Source organism: Brienomyrus brachyistius, chromosome 1 (assembly GCF_023856365.1).
Source record: "Brienomyrus brachyistius isolate T26 chromosome 1, BBRACH_0.4, whole genome shotgun sequence".
Classification (NCBI taxonomy): domain Eukaryota; kingdom Metazoa; phylum Chordata; class Actinopteri; order Osteoglossiformes; family Mormyridae; genus Brienomyrus; species Brienomyrus brachyistius.
In genome coordinates this window covers 54,010,970-54,030,831 of record NC_064533.1, presented here as the reverse complement: position 1 = coordinate 54,030,831, position 19,862 = coordinate 54,010,970, and the positions used below count along the sequence as shown (strand labels likewise).

Here is a 19,862-nt window from a genome sequence, read left to right as displayed (position 1 = left end):
TTTGGCACACAACGTATAGTGGTTGGCTTATGCCTGTGCTGACCTAATGAGTGACTGATACCCTGGTATTTCGGAGGCTAGAAAAAAAATCTCAAACGTACCTGCAGACATGCATGTTTAAGGCAGGTGCATGAGTCTCTGTTCTCCTGGTATAAGTTGTTTGTTTGTATAAATTAACGGAAATGGAAACTGAATTGGTGCAGTGGTTAACACTGTTACCTCTGGGACCTGGGTTCGAGTCTCTGCCTGGGTCACATGTGTGTGGAGTTTGCATGTTCTACCCATGTCGTCGGTTTCCCCCCACAGTCCAAAAACATGCTGAGGCTAATTGGACTTACTAAATTGCCCGTAGGTGTGCGTGTGTGAGTGAATGGTGTGTGAGTGTGCTCTGCGATTGGCTGGCCCCCCATCCTGGCTTGTTCCCTGCCTCGTGCCCATTGCTTCCGGGATAGGCTCCGGACCCCCCGTGACCCAATAGGATAAGCGGTTTGGAAAATGGATGGATGGATGGATGCAAACTAAATGAAACAAGTTAACCAAGAAGTGTTGAGAGGTGGGGGTGGCTGGACAAAATGTGTCAGATTCCTCAGTTGTTTCGATTACTTATCTGTTGCTCTCGCTTTCCGAACGGAAACTCATTAGTCTTATTTTGCTAATATTTGTCGCAGACATCACCGCGTGGTGATAAAGGATCAGTTATTCATTCCCGAAACAGACACCAATTGGATGCTCCTTCTCTCCAGCCATCTCCCTAGCTCTCTTCCATCTCCTGATTGCAGTGTGTATTTAAATAGCTTTCCAGCTCCTTTGACAGGTAAAAATGCATTGACCAGGTCATGTGATGTCCAGTCTAGGGCCTCCAAAACAGCTTCCCCCACACCCATTTGCCAGAAAGGTGCTAAGAACCCAAGAAGTGGCAGTAAAATATCCAGATGATTGTGAAATAGAAGTATATCAGATTATTTTTATTAAGCTGATAAACCTCTCAGTGAAAACAGACGTACATTAAATAATCCGGTAATGAATTTACAAGTCTGTTGCTGAGAAATGATCTCCTCCAGCTCCTGTGCTTTTTCTTCATGTGTCATGAGCAGCAAACAAACATGCTGAGGATCTTCCACAAGCTGCTTCACAGGCAGGCAAGCTGTGAGGCAGCTGGGGGGGCCATAGCTGTCCCCCGCTGATAATGCTCCGGCCTGCCCCCATCCCCGCCCCCGTCCAGCCCCTGGGGTGATCTCACTCCATGCTGTCCCGGATCGTTTGATCCTCTGTGTCAGCTCTGCGGGCTGGTGACGGCACCCCAGCCTCGCACGGGGATGTAGTGTCACCCAGCATTTACAGTTGGGCCTGAGAGATGATGTCAAGTGTGAGTAACGGAGGGCGGCGTGTTACTGGGGGTAATGTGTGGAAAGTCAGCCCTCGATCATGGGGGAAAGAGCTCATTATTCACTGGGGGAGCAGCTTAATATACCCTGAGCAAATTTATAAATGTTACTCTTATATATTATAAATGTTATATATCTAAACACTGTCATCCTATTTTACTTGTTCAGGTCATATAGTACAGTAAATAGTTTTTTACGCATCAGTATCAGCGAATACAGGTACAGAGGATATATTATGATCATAAGTGCAGTGAGACATTAATGTCTATTTAACACAGAATGTACAATGCGGAGGGGGTGGGGTGGGGGAGCGTGGTCTACACTGAGGTGTGGGGCTTCTGTAAAAAAAAGAAAAAAAAGAAAAAGAAAATGGTTCACACTGCAGAGCACAAGGTCTAAGCTGCTTACATTTATTAAAAAAAAGAAGATGGAGGAGGGGGCCTTGTCAGAGCAGCCCAGGCAGAGTCCCAGGAACCAGCAGATTTTGTCATGGTCATGCATAATTAGAGAGTTACCCCAAAGTTACACGGAATTTAAAAAGGCATAAATGAAGTGTGATTGGGTTTCTGCTATAGGGTGTCTGTCATAATCACTACAGACACAGGCAAAGCCGAGGTACTCATTCAGCCATGCCTTCCATCAACAAGGCCCCTCATGGCATTGGACACCCAAAATAATGATCTCGCACACTACTAATCTCAGTCCCTCCCTCATAACCAGAACCTGGTTGGGTCATATCCCAGGAGGGCCATGCTACGGGAGCCTTAAGTCATAATTCCTTGCCAGTAAACTTCTCTGCTGTAAAAACTCCAGGTCATTAAAGCAGCAGCCAAGCATCGGAACATAGACCAGCACTCAGCTCAATTTCCCACGCCTTGACACCGCATACGCGGGTGGAAGCAACAAACAGTTGAGTCTAACGGCTGACAGCATTTCCCCTCGGCCTTTAATGCTCGTGGGTTTACTTGTCACAGTAACACCCACAGAGGAACGGCAGCTCCTGTGGGGAGCGGGACGGTCATCCCGTGGGAGCTAACAGAGGCCTCGGGGGGGTGGGGGAAGGGGGTGTCGTGTTTTAGCTCAGGCTGTCAATGGGTGTAAATTATGTTTGAAGCTCTGCTTATCCCAGCAGCAGCAGGAAAGTCTCTGCGGTCCTCCTTATGGACGATACTGGAAAGAGACTGGGATGCATTTGTATGATTCTATTGGAATAACACCTCCCATTGTGTCCTCGGTACCGGTCCAAGCCCATGTCGCACTCTAGGCACCCTTAGCCGTCGTGGGAGTCCAGCAACCCTAGCAGTAAGTTCCTCGCAGTAGATTTTGCCGACCATAGATTTAAAATTTCATAATTTTACTACCTGGCTGTGTACCTGGTCGGAAGCAAACAAATTTCGGGGGGGAGGGAGGGAGGTCCAAACCTGGAATTTTACTATGTGGCTATGTGCCTGGTCCCTCACTGTCCTTGGCACGCGGACCTGCCAGAATCATTATTTCCTGTTTGGTCAGCACTTTGCTAATGTACAAACACATTATGAGACAGCCCCGCCTTGTGGGATTCGGGGATCTGGTGTGGCTGTGCCCGAATCTCTATGGCTGACTTGTCACATGTTTGCCATGAGCAGCGACAGCAGAATATACACGACAACCATGTTACTGGGTGAATTACGATTCCGTCTCTTACGTCTTATTTCTAATCAATCACTTGATGCTCTCTATTAGATGAATCTAGTTTTGGCAGTGTGGTTTAAACAAATCTCTTGCCTTTTTATACAGAGAGATCATAACGGAGCTCTATAAACGCGGCTCTTAATCACATTTCACTCAAATGAGTCTCTAACGCCCAAAACTTGTAAATGTCGAACATGAAACAGGCAAAAAATGTCACATATTAAAAATGTCATGAGTTAAATTGGCCCTCGATATGTGCCTTTGATCAATATCTCCACGTCTTTGTCTTGTTAAGCAAATGCCAGTTTCAGCTGTCCATTAACATTTAAAAGACAGACTCGATGTTAATTACATTCTACAAGGCTGCAAACGGAGCCTGACTGTATGTTCTCTGATATCACTTTTAAATTATAGGCAATCAGAAGTAAAAAAATACAACAAAGTCAGTGGTTTTTTGAGAAGCAGCATTCAAGTTTACTCAGGAATAGCTTCAGGCTCGTCGGTATTCTAAACTCTGTGAAATTATAAACCTTTTATGGCCCATTCTAACTATAAAAATGTATTGTAAATACGTTTTTTTACGGTCTGTTACGGTGACTGCTATAACTAACATAGCAAGCAATAAAGTAATTAAGTGTGATCCCTCCACCACATTGTCACTAAATGTCCCGCGGCTTTACGCGGTGAGTTTCCGGCGTGTCTATCCTGAGCTTCAGCCCGGGACTCCACTAAGTCCAGCGCCAGGTACGGCATGTTCGGTCCACAAGGGCGGATGCGCGATAAGATGGCTGTGTTTTCTCTGAAGGTCACTGCGTTATGTGGATGACGTCGGCAAGTCGACGCAGTCCGCCTCCCGATGCGCTTCCCCGGGTCGCCGTTAAAGAGCAAGCAGCCAAACCACATCCTAAACCATCAGCATGGTCTTTGCTGCCTGTTTCAGCATCTAAATGCAAAACACTTGCTCAGAACATTTTTCTGCTACCAATGAGCGCTCCTGTTATCCATCCTCTTCCCCCCTGCTCTTTCACTGGAAGCTGTTTACATGTACATCTCTAAACTGCGATGATGTGCAATCATACTCAGAGCACAGTTCTACTTCTGTGTGCAGCGTATTTATTCATTCATGTATTACTGTCTTGTGTGTCTAACTTGTCATATTCTGTGTGAAGCTGTTTTAAGTCTCGGATAAGTGCTATTTTGTTTCACTGTATGCCTGCATATTTTGAAATGATAATAAAGTTTGACTTGACTTCATCTGACTTGGTGAACGGCATGAAACTAAAGCAAAAATCCTTGATTACACACCAAGAGTCGCTGTCTGGGTTGCACTCTCTCTCCCTCTCAGATAAACACCAGTGTGGGCAGCTCCGCACCGCATGGATCCCTCACCTACACTCTCGTCAAGAGCAACATGATTACTGGGAAGAGCCAAACCGGATGAAACCTGTTAGACTATAATGCTGAATATTCAACACTGCAGAGTGTTTAACTGAACAATTAGACATGTGGGCAGATTAACAAGAGCAAATCAATAAGCCTACAAACTGACACCTCATTTAAAAATTTGTTAAAAATGCAAAATGAGAGGGATAAACCTTATTATTTCTTCATTTTTGCCATAATTAATTCAGAACCACAGCTGGCAAGACGGTATTTTTTTTTTTTAATAAAACATAATTTGACCTTGCTGTCAACACTCACCTTTTAAATATTAAATAAATATAAAGTGTAAAAAGACTTGAGAATCGGCACCAAGGGTGAAACGAGAGCCCAATGTTTCACTTAAAGCAAACAACAGAGATCAAGTGCTTTTCTGCAGTAAAATGGGCATCGACCAGACATCGGGATTAACAGTGATTAGTACCGGTCCAGAATGCCAAAGTGTAAAGTAGTACTTATTCTGAAACGCAGGCCAGCTGAATTCAATCACAGCATATTCGCCTATTCCGTACACGCAGACGGGAACACGGGAATGCACCAAAGGCACAAGGCAAAGCTGCATGTACCCACGTACAAACACGCACTGCCGTTCCAGCATGATACGAAATGCGTATTCCCTACGGGGTTCATGTGGCCACGGAGAGAACAAAGTAATCTGGTTACAGCGGAGTGCGGGTGATTACAAACCGGGGATTGTCCATTTCTGGGTAATTACCAGGCCTTTTCAGCAGCTCTATCCCTGCAGACTATAAACACTGGTGCTCAGTGCAGCAGGATGTCGGCACTTCAGAGGTGCGGCCCGTGGACTGGGGCAATTCAGCGACATATTAAAATGCTTCAAAGTTACCCTGTGTTGGTTTTCTGAGGCAGCAGCTCCACCATACTGTACTAATAAACATTTATTTAGCAGATGCATTTTTCCAAAGCACTGCATATTTTTCAGAAAGCGGGATCAGACTGTCCTTGGAATAACTGGGGGTTAAGGGCCTTGTTCTGGGCCCCAATGGTAAAATCACTCAGTCGACACTGGGAATTGAACCAGCAACCTTCTGATTAAAGGAACAGCATCCTAACCCAGTGTTATCTGAGCTTGGCTGCTTTACTTCATATTGATGACGGCTATATATAGGACAGTGAAAAAGCAGAGTAGTTCACCAGGAAAGGACCTGGTCTTATTGTCGTTGTTGGCTGGGTTTTGGGGCTGAGTGATGAATTCAAAACTAAGCCTGCAATCTGGACCCACCCGTCCCACCTAAGGGCTGCCAGGCACAAGCTGTCAGAACAAGATGCACGTCTCGGCTCGTCAGAACAGAGTCCATCGGCTGGCCTCTGCGTGAGACCCTGTCACGTGGTGTGAAGCACCATAGGACAGCCCACTAACAGTCCCCTGCTGGAAGGCCCAGATGTTTATAACCTGCCAGCACCCCTCTGAGTGGCAACTTTGAGTTTGGGGGAAAAGCAACATCAGCCAGTGGACAGGATGTTCGATTAACAGGCTGGTGCAGATCTTTTAACGAACCCTAATTAATAGCGCAAGTATTCTGCCAAACAAACCCGACGTCCCCTCGCCTCCGAGAGTCTCTCCTGCAATGCATCACCTTTGCATGCTTAATCACCGAGGGGCCATACGGCAGATGAACTCCATGCCTCCCTACCTACCCCCCAGGAAAAGCATGTGTGAAAATGGGCTCCACAAATGAAGAGGAGAGAAACAGGGATACAGGCGTGGAGCAGGCCGACTGTTGACTTTCCAACAGAGGCCAGCGGGGTATGGGTTGTGTCCCATAAGCCTCGGGACAGCTGGGGTGTTTTCAAGGCTCGATGGCCATGAGGAGTCTGACAAGCCCCCATGCCGGCCGTGTGGCATGCGGAAATCGATACTTTGGATTTGCACCCGGAATACATACATACTAATAACCCCCCCCTCATTGTATCCACAGGGTGGGGCCTTTTTATATGCAGTGACATTTTGGGTGACACCACGGGCTTAATGCCACCCGGCTTGGCTCTGGCGGCAGGCCGAGGGGCTTAACGGGGGGCATCACCGCGACATCAGGGTCTCCGGGACCCAACAGGGAGGCGGCAGCCAGCACGAGGGCACTGCTGCTTATTTGCTTATTTCCCAGTTTCCATCACAGCTCCGGGAGGAGCTCTGCCGCCCCCATCCCGTGAGGGCCCTCCAGACTCATGCCGTTTCTGTTTCTGTCCTGTTCTGGCAGGGAACAAAGCGAGCGTACGGTCTGGTGCAGGGAGTTTTCATACTTCTGAAGCTGGCATCCAGGGAGGCTTCTAATCTTGCTTGTTAAACAGCTCGAGGTTTTACTGGAGTAATTCAGGTTAAGCGTCTGACTCAAGGGTACTACCATCTCCTAGGACTTAAACCGGTAAATCTCTGAGTCAAAAGTCGGCATCTTTAACTGGCAGCTGCCTGCTGCCCTCCACATCCTAAATACGCAGGCAGCCCTCCCCTCATCGCCACCTCTGGCCTGTCCTCACAGCACCAGTTACTGTAAGCACACATGCCCCCCAGCCATTGGCAAATCCAGGTGTCACTGTTGCCAACTTGGGGGACAAGTAGGGGGGGGGGCAGATGGGAGGGGCTTCGCATCCTAAGGGGCTGGGAATTACGGGCGTTGGGCCTGATTGTGACGTAGCGTTCCTTGGGGTGGGGTGGGTTGGGGGGGGTGTGAAGAAAAAAGCATGACCCAGTACCCTTAGACATGTCATTGCCATGGGATGATCTCCACAATGGAAAATGATGGGGCAGTGTGTGGCTCGGCGGGTTATAACGGCAGAGTAATGTCATCGTTGGGCCCGTCAACAAAGCCATTAACCCCAAAAACACTGAATAAAGGCACCGGCTAACCACAACCAGCCCAGATTGGCCATAACTGCAGTTTCCTGATTAGTTTTGTTTTTGAAATCATTAAAAACACACTGACAATGGCGAGGCGTGCGCCCCCTGTTGCACGCTGCCGGACCTCACCTCGACAGTGCATGCCCTCGTCATAGCCGTCCTCGCAGTCTCGTGCACCATCGCACAGCTTGTTGAAGTGGATGCATTTGCTGGTGCCGACACACTGCATGTGGTTAAGGGGACAATTCACCAGCATGTCTCCAGGACCTGGAAGAGACCGAGCAGGAGCTATTAACACCCTTTGAAATAAAGCATAGCCATTAAGCTGTTCAGTACCATAACCGTGTATACAGCTGGATTAACTGAAACTTTCTGGTTAAAACATCAAGCTCACCAGTGTTACATCACGTGACATTATGATGTCATCATGTGACATCATGATGTCATAATTGGTCCAAACAAATCCTCTAATTAATCATAACAGTATTTTTAATGTTATGGGCAGCATGTGGCATAGTGGTTAAGTGGTTACACAGCTTAACTTGAAATATGCAAATCAGCTAAATTTAAATAAACACTCCTTGTCACTTTCCCAACAATTCCAATACAGGGCATAAAGCGTTCAGTGTCCAAAACAAAGCAGATCAACCTGCAGGGGTCCTTCTTGTGGAGCAGAATGGTACCAGGAGGGCTATGCACTATTTAAGAAGCACTGGAGGTTGTTTATAAACGTGCCTTATCCCCTTGCGCCGTTCACCGCCTCAAACGGGCAGTGACATGCACTTCTGGGGAGATAAATAGTTCAGTGGAATTCAGCTCTGTTTAATAGGAATCCCATTCCCTGCATCATGAGCGAAATTATGTCCTCAACTTACCCATCTCTCCGCCAACCTTGCGTTTCATTTCGAACCAAAACAGGCACTTATTTTAGATTGCTGGACAGCAAGTTCTGCTCACGACGGATCATCTGCCATGCTGTAAAACCAGGCATCGCCACGGATGGCCGCTTGCACTCGCTCCTTGCTGACATCAATAGTTTCTGTGAATGTTTTGGCTCAAACAGGATAAACACTTTGTTTCCATCACGCTGCAGAAACCCCATGTTTATAAAACAGTCTCTCGATTACCTTTAAACCAAGGCCATGAGATCGGTTGAGGCTAGAGCTCTGATTCCTGAGGTAATGAACCGCCTGTGCGATCTATTTAGGATGCCACTGGGGTCCAGAGAGTTGCGACGGCATGCGGGTGAAGTTAATAATCACAGGGTTGCATTAATGGTACGTAAAACCAGGTCTGTTAGTGCTGGAAACTGAAGGAGCGAACCGCAACAGAAAATACCAAGAACGGCTTGATGTCAGACTTCTCTCCGCTCCTGCCAGGAGAACTGAGGGCATCTGTGCATCTGGATCCATTGTGTTTGTTAAGTGCCCTTAACCCAGCAGAATATGGTCACCTCGATGGGGGCAGGGGGGCTGTAGGGCTTCCTTCCACACTGTGAGCCCATTTCTCAGTTGCTCCTATAGCTGGAGCTGCGCTTGTGACCAGCATTCCTGCCATTCTCAGGGAAGATTCCAGAAAAGCCCAAACTTGGATCTGTTACCGCAAGATGAGACTAACACAGCAACACACACGTGATTAAATGTACAGATATCACTAGTTTGAGTCATACAATCCCTGCTGTGCAAATGTTTACAGTGAAGGCTTCAGACAAGAGAGAGCATCCCGGTGTGCGTCTCGAGTAAACGAACACACCGTGTGTTCCCCGAAATAGCAGGTATACCTCTTCTCCCGCAGGTATTGCACCTTAGGCAAATGACATTACATCATGACCCAATGCTTAGTAATAAAAATTCACATTCTAAAGGCTCGGCAAAAAAGTGGTTTATTTGTGAAGTATTTTGGGGTGTGCTGGGGGGCACATTTGGTGCCAGTATCGCCAATCTCATGGGACCCCATGATGATTCCCATAGCCAGCTGCAGGCTTAGCACCACGCAGCCAGTTAGTAGATGGAGACCTTTAATTACACCACCTTAACTCCTTCCTGACATATGTAAATACAGAAAATACACTTACTGACATCACTGCTTTTTATTTTGATTGTCTATATTGTTTTTTTTAAATTTTTCTTATCACTTTTATTGTTATTTTAATCGTATTCGTTTGAGCACGATTCAGGACGCAGTGTATATTTGTGGATGTGACAAATAAAGCTTGAAGCTTAAAGGACGAAAATGCCACTAGTGAATTATGATGAAAAAGGGGGCCAGTGCGACAGGCAGCCTTTTACCTCAGGACTCTTCGGTGTGCAGCTTAAATACGTTATAAAGCGCGATATAAAGAGCGTCACATGATGTGCTGCCACCGTAGCTGGATCAGCTAAAGATGCCCAGCTGTACATTCAGCCATCAGAATGTGTCAGCTGGGTCTCATACGTTAACTTAATGCTGCAATTAAGCAGCCCGTTAGCACAGCCATATTTCACCCGCTACATATTTAGAGGAATGATTTGCAGGGTGAGATGAGCATTTCTGCCTCGAATTCACTATGATTCAATTTGATAGTGGCCTCCACGTTTCCTAAACGCCACCGGCTGAAGCACGGCATCATTCTGCCCTCCGTCTTCAGGGGAGAGAGAGCAGCATTCTGCATCGGGGTATCAGATTCTGGGATGAGAAAGAAGCCGTTGTTTACGGAGCGGAACTGTAGCGCACTGCATTGCCTGATGCCCAGCCGGTATTGACATTCACCCCAGCTACACCCAGCGGCAAGGTTACCATCACTCACACCACGCATCTCTGTGGGGCCCCTGAGGATTTTGGGAGGGGGGAAAGGCAGGGGGCTTCTGACCCCAAATAGTCAGTACACTATATATTAAACAAATTATTCCTCATGTTGAAACAGCATGTTCCGCCCACCAACTACCTAGCTAACTACTGATTCTACTCGGCTTAATTTTTCAAACATCTGGGGAGAAGACTGAAGTAAAACAGCTAAGTCCCCTCAACCTCGTCGAAAAGTGCTGCTTCCTGCCACAGCCCTCGACCAGCTCCAGCGACTCCAGCGCTACCGCGCCTCGCAAACGGATCACACACTAATTCCACCTGATGAGGGAGGAAATGAATATTCAGGAGGCACGTCGCATGGTGGCGGTACACAGATGGTCTCTGTACAGCCAAGGGATGATGGGAAATTACTCCCGTCTTTCGCTCAACGGCAAATTACTATCTGGATTTCGCTAAATCCGAAAAGGTCCTTTGAAATGAGAAGCGAAAGTCAGTGAAATGGGGGACAGCAAAGGAGGGGGCGCTCCTGATGGACATCTGCAATTGGGTAGCAATCAAGGAGACTGGGGAGGCTCAAGCTCACAGGCCAATTTAATTTACCCCCAAAACAAGTCCGGCAACCTTAACAAGCTAGAGGGACTGAAACAGCGAGGAGCCCCACCCCCACACCACCCCCGCCCAACAAGGGGCTTCAATATTTTGTCTTTCATTTTTATTCGTAGTAGGACGTACAGTCTGTCATGGTTGCTCTTTGCATTTTTGCTCGAATCCATCTCACTCACGCACTAAATGTGTGAGTATCTGTGTTTCTGAACTGCGGGAGGAAAACAGACTGCCTGGAGTAACTCAAAATGCCCACACTAACAAACAAACAAACAAACAAACAAACACACACACACGGAGCCTGGGGTTTGACTTTTACCTATGACCTTGGAGCTGTGATGCTGCAGTGCTGCATGGATACATCCCAGAACTCTTCAGACATCCAACAAAACTCATACATATCAAAATCAGACGGTCTGATGAACCGCACGCTTTTGAAATCAGACAAACTAACAAGCCTCATACATTCTAAATCAATCCCACCCGATGTCACACTACAAAATCAATCTAATGAAGCTCACGCACTCGAAATCAGTCAGACGCACCATAAAAATCAGCCAGCCTAAGGGACGCCAGAGTCATCCCAGGAAAGAATTAAGGTGAAAATAAATAAAGTGCAGGGATTAGGGCTGATATACATGCAGCCAGTGTAGGCAATAGACATTTGAGGTTCAGCCTTTAATCAGGGCAAACAGTATGGCTATGGCAAACAGTGTGAGAAAAAGTGACTTTGCAAACAAACTCACACAGAGTTTATTCACCTTTCAAAACGTTTGGAAGTCATGGAGGTTAACTCATGACGCAGACTGCAGGAGCATGCCTCTAGCTGCCTATTTAAATACGGCCATGCTCTAAAATACTGACTAAATAAGAACTTTAATTATGTTGCCTTCCACAGAGCCTTCTAAATTAACGACACACAAAATGTACACATTAATTAAAGGGTCAAAAACTCAGTCTTGTCCATTTAATGGTAAAATTATAGGCCTAGGTGAATGTAATCTGTTTCTTTTTCTTGGGGGGGGGTGAAGTGTGTGGAAAGATGGAAAGCCGGATCAATTGATCGATCAATGGGACGATCAGTACTGAGCATTTGTCATGTTTTATACACTCTGCTGATTATAGTCTCGCCTGGCTGGTGATGCTGCTTGTCTGCGTCTATCCTGTTTATTTGATTGAATAATTCCCGGTATGGGGATGTATATATCTGTTTTTATCTGTTTTTATGAGATCAAGGCCGCGTCGCTCACGCATCTGGCTGCAGCAGACAGGCACGTAGGGTCGCATGGGTGTACGCGGCGCCCCCTTACTGCTGCTCTGATTCATGTATGTCATAACAAGGTGGCTATCACGCATAGCTGCAACACGGTGCCAGGCCTGCAGGATGCGGTATTCATTTTCCCCGGTTTGAATCTGATACCTGGTGTGCGCTGTCACTGTGGACGTGTGACTCATAGCAGGAGCAATGTGCGCGTGTACACAGTACGGTGTGACAGACTGACATGTTGTGACATTTTATTGCTCTGCTGCTCAGTAGGAAAGTCAGCCAGGGAAGAGATCCACTAATGTCCATTTCACGTATACCCTGCTGCCTGAACACCATCACCTAACACACCTATACACTGCTGCCTGAACACCATTACTCAACACACCCATACACTGCTTCCTGAGAAACACCACCTAACACACCCATACACTGCTGCCTGAACACCATTATCTAACACACCTATACTTTTCTACCCTAACATCTGACCTGTTTTAAGAAGAGTGACGATATCTGGACCATGGGAACAAATGCAAAAGTTTGTAGTTTGCACTTTTAACAGTTTTCACTATGTTATAACTGTACCTGTCATAATGTGTTCCATTGTATTATGTAGTGTACTATTAATCAAAGCCAAGAAGGTGCTAGTTACTATGACTTCTGCAAGTTTAGCTTTGTTCTTCCACTTGAACGTCCTGGTCCAATGATCTCTTTCCCATGGTCCTAGCTTCTGTTTGCTCTTGCATAATGAAAGCCTTTTGCTTTGTCCATGAAGGTCTTATGGACAACCGCAAACAGCAGGACATCAATCAGTTGCCAGCAGACATACCACCTGCAGTGCAGACTAGCTAATTCACCTGAACTTAAGCAGGTTTGGACCTGGCCAGTACTTGGATGGGAAAGATGGGTTACTGTCAGTGTTGGTGCGGTCTACAAGGGAGCCCATTCCTGTGGTCTGTGTGGATTCCAGTGTAGTGAGGGGGATTCTGAGCATGTCACTATCAATTACATCAATAATTGAGTAATTATTTATAATATAATAGACGCATTGCATCTGGCGCAAGGCAGGAACCAACCAACCATTGCAGGGTCACACATACGGTCAGTTTAAGGCTTAAATTGTTAAATTAAGTTGCATGTTTCTGGACAGTGGAAGGAAACTGGAGACTGCCAAAAAGCCACACCCACATGGGGTGAACATGCAAACTCTATACACAAAGCTGGGTTCAAACCATCAAGTCATTCAATGGAAAAAAAATTAGGAAGCTTTGCAATTCTAACGATGGTTCCTTTTCAAAATTATCTAGTATATGTTTTAAAAAATCAGTCTAAAGTTTACCTGTTTTGCATGAGATCTCATACAATCATAATCATTCTCGTCCTCGCTGTCTGACTCAGTCATAGACCGTACGGTGCATTTGTGAGAAAGTAAACAAAATGAGCCAAGAGGAGAAAAGTGAACAAGAACTGGCCACGAAAAGATATTTGTCTTCCTCTGTATGGAAATGCTTTGTATTCCAGAGAAAATACTGAGCAAAAGCAAGTGATTGTCGGCACTGCTTTGTGTCTGATGGCACAACTAACGGCAACACCACCACCTTACTTGTCAGACTATGTTGGTAGATAATAAGTTCTATTTAACTGTATAGTTCAATTTCAGCTCTTTAATGTGACAAATATATCAAATATCGTTCAACCCTACTCAAAACACACAATCACACAAAAATGATGAATTTTATACGGCTAATAAGTACCATATTATGTAAGATGACGTGGCTAAATGGCAGGGCTAACTGTCGTGCCCACTCGTCCACTCCTTCCGTGTGCCACGCCCCATTATCTATCTCGTGTGGAATCCCCATGTTTACAAGCTGTTTCTTGTTGCTGTCATTAGTGCAATGTAAGGCTGAGTTAGGTACGTTTTCCCCAGTCCGGTCATTGAAGTCTGACATCTGGCTTCTGCTCGATGTTCCTCTTTTATCTCCCATTTAATAAACCCCTGCTCACCCCATTTCTCGGCTCTGGCTGCTTGTGCTTGTGCTCGAGCGCAGTCAAGACACTAACTTTTGTTTGGTAATGTTTACATTAACTGCACCTTCATAATGCTTTTATATTGTATTCATAAAATGTTCAGGTCACCTTCATAAGGTATTCATTAAGTGTTCAGGAAACATTCATAAACATTATTCATGTATACCTTTACATCTTAACATCCCTTAACAGCTGTAAAATACATTAATAACAAACATTATACAATAATAACACACATTATAATTGTATAAACATGTACTGTTTGTTATTATTGTATATTAAAGCTGTTAAAGGATGTTAGGATGTTAAGGTGTACTTTCATGCTGCTTATGAATGTTCTATGAATGCATTATGAAGGTGCACGGAATATTCTATGAATGCATAATGAATGCATTATGAAGGTGAACTTAATGTAAAGAATTACCTTTTGTTTTAGCAGCAACTTTTAATGTTTTAACAGAGAGGAATCATAGAAAGTAAATTAAGCAAACTGATTTAAAGTCAAAGTGATGAAAAGGACAGGCTAGGCTACTCTGAGAGGCTACATGGCACATATCCACGTCTAATCACGCATTACTGTATTTGACAGACAACTAATGGTTTGACAGACAGCTGATGGTTTTCACTCTATATTTTCACCTTCATCCACTATGTGCCGTCTCCCTTCCGCCATATTGCCAAGTAATGAAGAAGGAAAATTTTAATTGATGCTTTTTAGTAATCAAGTTTTTAGAATCCTGTAACCATGACAGCTCTACAGTGCTGTAAAAGTGGCACCGTCCTTCGGATGATTCATGGATAAAAGAGGTCCTTGCTTTCTGAGGAAATAACAGACTGGGCATCTTTCAAAATAGTAGGGGTCCTGGGTAAAAATTGGCCACTGTGGCCCTTTCATATCTGGACTCCTAATCACCCTCTATATCTAACTGGTGAATTATCTCCTGCTCCTTAGCCACTGTGTGGTGAGTGTACTGGCGCAGAATGGCTATCATCGCATAATCCAGGTGGGGGATACACAGGGATGGTGGTTCAAGTAGCTCTCTTGGTTCTGTAATGAGCTTTGGGTGTCTAGAAAAGCAATATAGAAATGCTACATTCATTCATTCATTCATCTAAGAGTATAAGCTTTTCATTTATTCCTTACTGTTGGTAGCTGCTGATTAGATGTGTTAAGCTGACTGGCCCCATTGATATTATGCTGCGGCTGTAAGCACACTGTTCAGGGTGATGAGAAGTCTTTGACAGCCATTACGTGCTGAACCTCATTAAGCATCAATAGCGCTGATTAACTCATTACTTGACAGACTGACCATGCTCATACTGACGATGGATGCTGCAGTCGATCAAAGCCTGGCTCTTCAGGTCCGGCAAGCTGTAGTAATTGCTGCTGAGAAGGTGCCTATTTCTTATTGTCCTACACTGGACAAAGCACTCGACAGTTGGCCCAGAACCTTAAAGGGATCACTAATGTTAATATGCAATTTGTTTTTGTGTTGCTTTTTTTCCCAGACTATTCTCCTTTTTAGGGCCTGGGTTGATATCCCACAGTCAGTGGGGCTCTGGGGTAGCTGTCAATCACGCGCAAGCAAATCAGCGTGTGGGTATGTGAGTGTGTTTGCTCAGTAAATTAAAAACCCAACACCAGGGACAGAACATCATACCTCCATCTATTTATGTCCATTTCATTTCTTTATTGGTGTGAGTTTGCCACATCCACAGGGACTGGACACGTCTGCCTGCATTCGTCCTGATGGCTGCGGTCACATTCATGAAGACGATGGCATTCAAGCCGACGTCCGTCGGGAGTTTGCGCCGAAATGTCAGAGATCAGCTGCCTTTTTTACCCCCCAAACGAAACGCGGCCTTCATTTCTGGCATCTGCACTGAGATTTGAGTTTGCAGATTTAAGTTTGCACTTCTCTTTAGAGGGATGACTATAAAGCCAGAGAAGTCACTGGGATTTCTCTTGCCGTAATACAGAAGTAGGAAGATACTTCAGGACAAGGTATCATTAGAATAAACAAAGAAACACTGAGACGAAACGAGAAGAGAAAACGTCAACGGTGTGTCCACACCAAGGAAAGCAGGCTGTAATTGTCTTCCCTTCATTCCCCAGAATGATTGTCTCCATGGTGTTGCCACAGTGAGGAGTGTCAAGTCAGTAAACACAAGCATCACTTTGCATGGCACGTAGAAAAGTCCAGGGCTGACTCCAAGCCAACGAGGAAGACAAATCCTAAATCACATTTCACTTCAGATTGGTGCGTGGCACGTTAAAATGTATATATGCGCATAATAAATCACACAGCAAATGAAATTAAGGACATTTATCATGTGCAGAAAGAAATGAAGGTGTCGCTTCATGGCCACCGCGAGTCGCCCATGAGCTGTCCATCGTTTGCAGATTATGTCCAGAACCACAGCGGGATAGTGAGAGGTCCATACATCATCAAGGAGCACCGTGCAAATGTGACATCGCTGACACAGCCCCGGTAGGTTCCAGCAATGTGCATCGAATCTGCCGACTCTATAGTGAAATGAACAAAACATGTGAAGATTAATTTAAAGACAGACAGAATGGAAAGCAGGTGGTACCATTACTCTTTTGAGCGATGCAAATGAAAAACTGGGATGAAGATTGTTCTCTCACACAGAATATGATCCATTTATCATTTCCAGTGGCTCTCTTTCAATAACATGGGTCATATGTCACCCGTCTGCTCTGGATGGCTCAGTGATATCCTTCCAACACAACCTTTCTCCTCCATCATTGACCAAGGGTTTGGACATTCCAGTTATTACCGGCAGGGGGCACCCTGAATCAGTAGGTCTGGGGGCAGACTTTCACTCACCGTGAGGCACACGTGGATTTGAGAAACAGACCTTCTTTTAAGCCGTACAGCTAGCTTGCTAAGTGAACAGGAAGCTTCAGGGTAGCTTCCCCACTGAGGACAGGCCGTGCAGAGACTGGGCCCTCGCTGAATCACCACCATGAGGCCCACGCATTGTTACTCTTCTCCCCGCAGGAAGCCCCTGTGGGCCAACCTCACGACTGAAGTCCAACGACAGTCACATACAGCGCAATACCACCTTACAGTATACCAGTTCCCAACTGGATTCCAACTGGTGGGAGTGTTTTCCCCAACTGACGCAAACACGGCCAGCCACCAGGGGGCAGCCTATGTAAGATCTCTGACTGAAGACTGAGATCCATTCATCTCCTGCTCAGGCTTCCTTAGAGCCTATCGAGGTAGCACAGGGCACAATAACAATTGTATATCAATGAAAAATAAATAACTGTTTAGGAAAAAAAAATAATAATCAAAATTCGCCTATAGTCAGCATTCAGGGACAATTAAAAATCTCATTGTAGGCTGTCCTGTGGTGAAATTGAAATATGTCTTATTTCATGTGTTATTAAGTTTAGCACTCTTGTACAAATGACACATAGACTTGATTCAGCTAACTGCAGAGAAACATGTGAACTCGCTCCACACTTCTACACATCACACTGGAGGGTAAACAGAAAGATGGAAATCAGACAGCTATATAAACAGGTAGGGACTCATCGGGGCAAGAGAAAGCACCTGTCACACACCTCCCTCTGTACCCTACGTATAGTGATCAATACAGACCGCAAAGGGAATCCCTACCTGAGAGGTGACCCATCAAAAAGGCTACTCAAATTTTACTAAAATCAGACTAGTGTGACAGCAATATGTTTTCTACAATGTCCAGATGTGACATGAAAATCTCTGAGCAATCAGCAGAATTTAAATAATTCACATAAGCCAAGAAACTGGCAGACGAGCTGCTATAACCTCTCCAGGGGATGTCTAAGCCAGGCTTCATGGAGTTTAACCTTAAACATCTTCAAAAAAGAAAGCAAATAATGGCTGGATGCTGCTGAGTACCCTTGAGATTTAGAAATCTCTCGCTGGGAATACCATATCTGTGAGCTACATCACAGAAAACATCAGAACTATGGCTTCAAAAAAAGCCAAAAAAATAGTAAAATCTGGAAATGTCAATCTGTAACACCACTGCCTCTGCAGATGTGGTTTTTCCAGCATTTTCCAGAAGCTTGTCTCCTGTCCCTGCTCATGTCAGGTAACATGTCTTCCCTGGGCCTCTTGGGTAACATCTCCAGCACCGGCTCCGTGGAATGCTGCATCTGAGCCACATCACTCACTCTGCCCGTGGGCTGTGTGTGAACCCATTGACTTGAAATACTCCTGTTTGACCCGAGCAGATATTAAAGGATAGGAACTTTGAACGTCGTCATCGTCACTGTTCTTTGACGACGTTATAAATTAGCGGCGCTGCACCTTGCACTGAACGGCCTGGACAGGCTGCTGACAAGAGTTATATCCTCTCAGAAAATGATGACAAACTCTGAGGATGGAGAAGCCTGTGTTTCCGTTCAAGGAAAATCCATTGGGCCGCCACGGTGACAGGCTGGCTCAGAACATGAGGCGGCCTAAAGCGCAGAAAGCAGTATGAGTAACCCAGCCCACAGGAAGGCTAATATTCAGATGGAAATGATCAAAGCTACACTGGAATATCCTATCCATAATATATGCGGAAATATTGAGGCTATAAGACTGCCATAAATGTAAATAAACGTTAGATCCCCCTGTTCAGGCCTGCAGAATTTCATTCTCGTAACAAAGCATGCAGTGCTGGGCGTCGACAGAGAAGCATTTAACGTTCTGCTTGCTTAGCGTCGCGTCAGCAGGCTGAAAACACTCAGCAGTAAAATGTATCTTTCGTCATCCTCTCCCAGAGCTTGGGACAGTAAAATAAGCTTATTCTTTTGCATTTTACCAAGGATCCTCAGCACCCTAAAATAAACTTCATTTTGACACTGTGGCTACAGTTTGAGCACTGTCACATTTTCCTGTACACTGTGGCCATTTTTGACTCAAGTCTGCTGCTACAAACAGTCCAGGTGGTCATCTTGAGCTGAGGGACAGACCCCCCCAAACCATATTCGAATAACAGCACAGTCAGATCCAGGACACAGAGACCCCCCAGTTCTCAGGACATCACAGTTTTGCAAGAATTTGAAGAAATGAGGGTCAGAGCAGCTCACACCTTCTGCCACAAAAACATCAGCTTAAAGGGCATTTTTTTTACAGCATGCAAAGTATTTTATCGTTTTTGACTCCAGCACTTTCCAGCTGACCCTTTTTTGACTGCAACACTAGGAGCACATTTAAGGAGCAGCCCACTTGAATGCAGCATATGGAAAAGATTCCTACAGTAGCTACTTGCACTTAAAAACCCAGCATGATGCCTTTCTATGAACCAGAGCCAGTAGCACTGGGCCCCAGAGGAGTCTGCCATCACAGAGCTTTCTGCATTGATTGGGAGTCGACATTTAGCATATCGCCGCTAAGACGTAACGTCGGTTCTCTTGTTTTCCTCCAGAGTTGGCCCAAATAATACCACTTTACGCAAGACTGCATCTCAGCCTCATTACAGAACGACGGCCTCAAGCCGCCTCTTCACCGCCATGTCGACACGCTCTTTCGCTCGTTAATACAGCACATGCTTATGAATAATGCAGCGCGTGGCGTGCCAATAATCAGCCGTTCATACAATCGCATGAGCAGCTCAGCCACGTATTACAAATCATCGCTCTGGTAACTAAAGCAACAGTACTTATAAATGCATGAAAATGCAACGGAGGATGACAGACAGCCTATTTGTGGCGAGATGCACCACTGGAATTGCATTGTTTTTTATTATTAGCATTATCGCATTGTAGCTTATGCGTTCATGCTCCGTGCCAAATAAAGCTTTTGAGATGTTTAGTGACAAA

The 19,862-nt window shown here is 45.5% G+C and overlaps 1 protein-coding gene across 3 annotated transcripts in view; it reads right to left on the bottom strand.

Moving 5' to 3' along the window:
* Positions 1-19,862, bottom strand: part of LOC125746278 (low-density lipoprotein receptor-related protein 1B-like) — a 279,046-nt gene that overhangs the window by 199,815 nt on the left and 59,369 nt on the right. For all 3 annotated transcript variants that reach the window (XM_049020071.1, XM_049020079.1, XM_049020089.1), the window contains one exon: positions 7,483-7,620. In XM_049020071.1, coding sequence (XP_048876028.1) covers positions 7,483-7,620 — 138 coding nt within the window. The remainder of the gene's footprint in view (positions 1-7,482; positions 7,621-19,862) is intronic.